Here is a 4,128-nt window from a genome sequence, read left to right as displayed (position 1 = left end):
CTTTAAATAACTAGTGAAAATTATATTACAATTACTCTAAATTCTGTAAAAACAAGATTCTGAAACCGAGAACGCTAAAATGACAATCTGAAAAAGAGACTAATATGTACCAACAAAAATCATAATTCATTCAAGAAACATAAAAAACTATATATATTACTAATTATGAACCAAGTTCCTCCCTCGAGCTTTCTGAACCCTCACAAGCTTGGACTTCCCTGTAACGGCTCTCCAGGTACAAGGGAGAGGCCTGTGGTAGGCGATGTCCTTCAAGCGAGCCTTTGTAGTGAGGAATCCCGAAGTGGAAGTGCGGACCCAGACCATCCCCCGTGGGACGTGGATCACCCGTTCTTCTCCAACCTCTGTAAAGAAGGTGGTGACGAAAAGGAAACTAAAAATCGTACCTACGTAGTCATTGGTATTGCTATATTATTCAAGTTCCCGTTCTCGTTATTATTGCCATTGTGTCACACTACGCTGTTCCTGGTGTCACTATACGTTGCTCTCTCTCCCATTCACATATAAAGGAATCTTACTACGCAATATCGTTTGAACTATAACGAAAACAATTGGTATAATAACAAGGTCTATGTCTATTTACAAGTTTTAGCTCGGACTGTTGCACAGCACGTGAAAAGCAACTTGAGAATTAAAAAGCTTAATGGAAGAGAAACGTAGAAAAGCCAGAGGAAACATTTGAGAATATGAAGAGATTTATTAATTATAATAAACTTTGTTTTCCATGTTTTCCATGTCTCTTTATTTTGTGTTTCACATCTTGCTTTTCTCATTTAACTTCCATACACTTCCTAGCTGTTGAGACCAAGATAGTCGAAAATAATCGAGAGCAACAACTAAGTCTAAAAAAGCTACTTATCATCAGTGTAGTTGACGCACTCATGAATTTGAATGATAATTTCACGGAACGAAAAAATATGAAATATAAGCGGTTCACATAACAAAAAATAAGTTGCGGACACTACCTGATACCTTTTCAAACTCCCAAAACTGAATTGATACCCGTTCTAATTTTCTGCTGTACGAAATGCACCGAAATATATCCAATTCTTAGCAAGGCATAGAATTTGGGATGGTGATATGCGAAACCCAGAACAAAACAGAACCAGCTACGGTTTATCAGGAGAAGGGTAAGCGTCTATCAGTCTCACCAGGAGGAGTGATGTCTTTCGAGCGGACGACGTGCCAGTGTTCCTCTGGGTTCGGTTCCTCCAGCATGAGATCGACGAAGGAATTGAGGCCGGCGTGGCGCTCGAACTCGCACACGAAGGCGAAGAGTTTGGGCCGCCAGACTAACCACGACGGGACGTAGATGCGACACAGGTATCCCCTCACGCTGTTGCTCTTCTCAAGAGTACCCGAGGTCCCGGGGCTGGTTAGGAGCTCTGTCGCAGCGGGGGAGGACCACGAAATGTTGGGGAGGCCCCCCTGGTCCTGTGTCTTCAGGTCTCGGATCGGGGAGTGCCAGGGGGTCCTCGGCGTCACCAGCTGGTCATCTGCGACGCCCGTCACGCTGCACCCGTAAACCTCGTCCTCCCTGCGCCTCCAAGCCCGAACTGGTCCCCCGAGATCCTTCGATACGACCTCCTCGATGAAGACGAAAGTGCTGTCCAGCTGCTCGGACTCGTCTGCGTCCAAGCAAAGTCCTCCGGGGAAGAACTCTTCCTCAGTGGAGTTGCTCTCCTTGGTCTTGTCGCCGGCTCCTGGACTCTCCGTAAAGCTCTCGTATCTTTGATTCAACGGGGAAGTCATCTTCTTCAGCCTCTTCCTCACTTTCTCGTGGAAGCTCTTCAGCGGAGAGACCATCATTTCCTCGATAGCTGCAAAAGTGCTGTAGAGCGAACTCTTCACCGTACTCTTATCTGCCGTCTCATTAAGGGGCGTTGAAAATATGTTCATGTTACTCTTGGTGTAATTGTGATGGGAGTGCTTAATGGCTTCGACCGTCTTGGGAGTCTTGTCCTCACGCGAGTCCCGGGACAAATTGATCTCCTCCATGCTGATCGACATCCTTCGGTGGTAGTCCAGCGCCGCGTCGAAGGCCGTCTGAGCCTCGCCATTTTGGATCTCGTTCATGGATGTCGAGTCGGCGAGAAACAAGGCGTCGCCAACCGACCCGAACTCGCCCGCGGGATCTCTCTTCCCGGACGGCAGGAGGTCCACGCACGACCGAGTTTCCCCGGAGACGGTGATGTTTGGGGTGAAGGAGTAGTCGTTCATGTTCTGGAAGGGGTCGTTGCCCTTGCTGAGCCTCACTTCGCCCCCCAGGAAGCTGCTGTCCGCCTCCACATCGCGAGCAAAGTCCTCGAAGGCGACGCCGGGGAAGGAGCTGTTCGTGCAGAGTGAGTTCACGGAGGCGGCCCTTAACACGAGTCCCGAAGGGGATCTGCTACTCGACGCCCGGCCCTTGGGAGAAAGGCGAGCGGAGGTTGCCAGCATATCGAGGATAGCCTGGCACTGCTCGACAGCTGCAAGGAGGAACATTCAACCGAGTTATTACGTCATTCCTGGGTAGTGGATAAGTTTAATATGTATATTTCACAGAACAGAAAAAAACATACAATAATAGATTTGGCAAAATAATAGCATCAGCTGCTCTCAGTTTTACACAATAACAATACCAATAACCGAGTCTAACTGTATCTATCAAAAGTGAACATGAAATATCTTTCCATTTTGCTTCAGACTCAAACAGACAGATAAAACGCTAAAATTATTACATCATTATTATATATATCCTGCCCTCTACCACTGCACGCTGCCATGTTGTTATTCAAATCTATGTATAACTGCCACCGTGCTGTCACTCCCAAAAAGACATTATCTCCTCTGTAGAATCAAACATCCTAGTATTTCCAGAATACACGAAAACAAAGAGTTATTATTTACCACATCTATGTATAATTGTCATTGTGTTCACACTTACCAAAAGACCCCAAAAAGTAATTAATAATAAGCCCCTCTTTAATTTTTTTCATCGTGCTATCAGTTATTCATTATTCCATCTACGTGTAATTATCATCGTACTGTCACTCACAAAATACATAAAACAAATATGTTTTTAATTATCCTATCTATATAACATAATCATCAACGTGTTATCATTTCCATAATGGGCCTACAAGAACCAAACTACTTATTCATTATCCCATCTATGTATAATTATCATCACGCATCATTTTCCAAAATACAAAAAAAAGATATTCATTATCCCTTCCATATATAAATATCATCGTGAGGTCACTCCCTAAAGAAAACAGCAGAGTTATTTATTATCCAATTTATAAGTAATTACCATCGTCACTTAAAAATATATAATTACCATCGTCTCTTAAAATATATAAAAATATCAAAATACTCATTACCTCATCCAGTAATAAAATTATCATAGTGCTATCCCTCCCAAAAACAAAAAAAAAGGCACTTATTATTTCATCCATTCACAATTATCACCGTGCTGGCATCCCAAAATGGAAAAAAGAATCTTTATCCCATCTACAGATAAATGTCGTACACTAAAAAGCTTAACTGTATCTCGTCTAAATGATATTATGAACACGCTATCACACCAAAAGCTATTACTTATTCCATGTATTTATCTATATTGCCGTAAGGTCAAAAAATACAATAAAGGTTATTCAGTCTTATGTATTCATTTATTTATATTGTAAAAAAAAATATCCTATATCCATCTATATTTGTAGCGCCCAAAAAACAAAACTACTAATTATCCCATATTATTCACATTGTGGCAACGTAAATAAAAAAAACTTACATAAATAAAAAAAAGGTGCCCATCACCCCTTATACTTTTATCACAGCGAGTGTGGCACGAGTAGGCGGGGTCAGAGAGCAGGCGAGAGTCGAAAGGGCGATAATCGAACCGGCTGACGACAACCACCAACAGCAAATCATAAGGCGTGGTGGTTGGGCAGCAAGACGAATCTTCACAGAAGGAGCGTATGATTTGCTTCCTTTTCTCAGGTTACTCGAAAATGCCTCTGTTGGTTGTACTGTTGTGTGCATTATATCATGCCTGGTTTTACACAGCATGGTGTGATTTATGCAATATTTATGTATTTTTGAACGATAATTGAATTACACGCGGTT

At 42.7% G+C, this 4,128-nt stretch overlaps 1 protein-coding gene across 1 annotated transcript in view; it reads right to left on the bottom strand.

Moving 5' to 3' along the window:
- The window catches only part of LOC119586840, a 2,607-nt gene extending 119 nt beyond the window's left edge, over positions 1-2,488 (bottom strand). The window contains exons 1-2 of the mRNA XM_037935568.1: positions 1,170-2,488; positions 1-362 (exon numbers count right to left, since the gene is read on the bottom strand). The exon at positions 1-362 is cut by the window's left edge and continues 119 nt beyond it. Coding sequence (XP_037791496.1) covers positions 160-362; positions 1,170-2,457 — 1,491 coding nt within the window. The 5' untranslated portion in view covers positions 2,458-2,488 and the 3' untranslated portion in view covers positions 1-159. The remainder of the gene's footprint in view (positions 363-1,169) is intronic.
- Positions 2,489-4,128: the final 1,640 nt, after the last annotated feature.

The sequence above is a fragment of the Penaeus monodon genome, chromosome 22, assembly GCF_015228065.2.
Source record: "Penaeus monodon isolate SGIC_2016 chromosome 22, NSTDA_Pmon_1, whole genome shotgun sequence".
Classification (NCBI taxonomy): domain Eukaryota; kingdom Metazoa; phylum Arthropoda; class Malacostraca; order Decapoda; family Penaeidae; genus Penaeus; species Penaeus monodon.
Note: the sequence above shows the minus strand (reverse complement) of the source record. Positions and strands in the feature narration are given on the sequence as shown.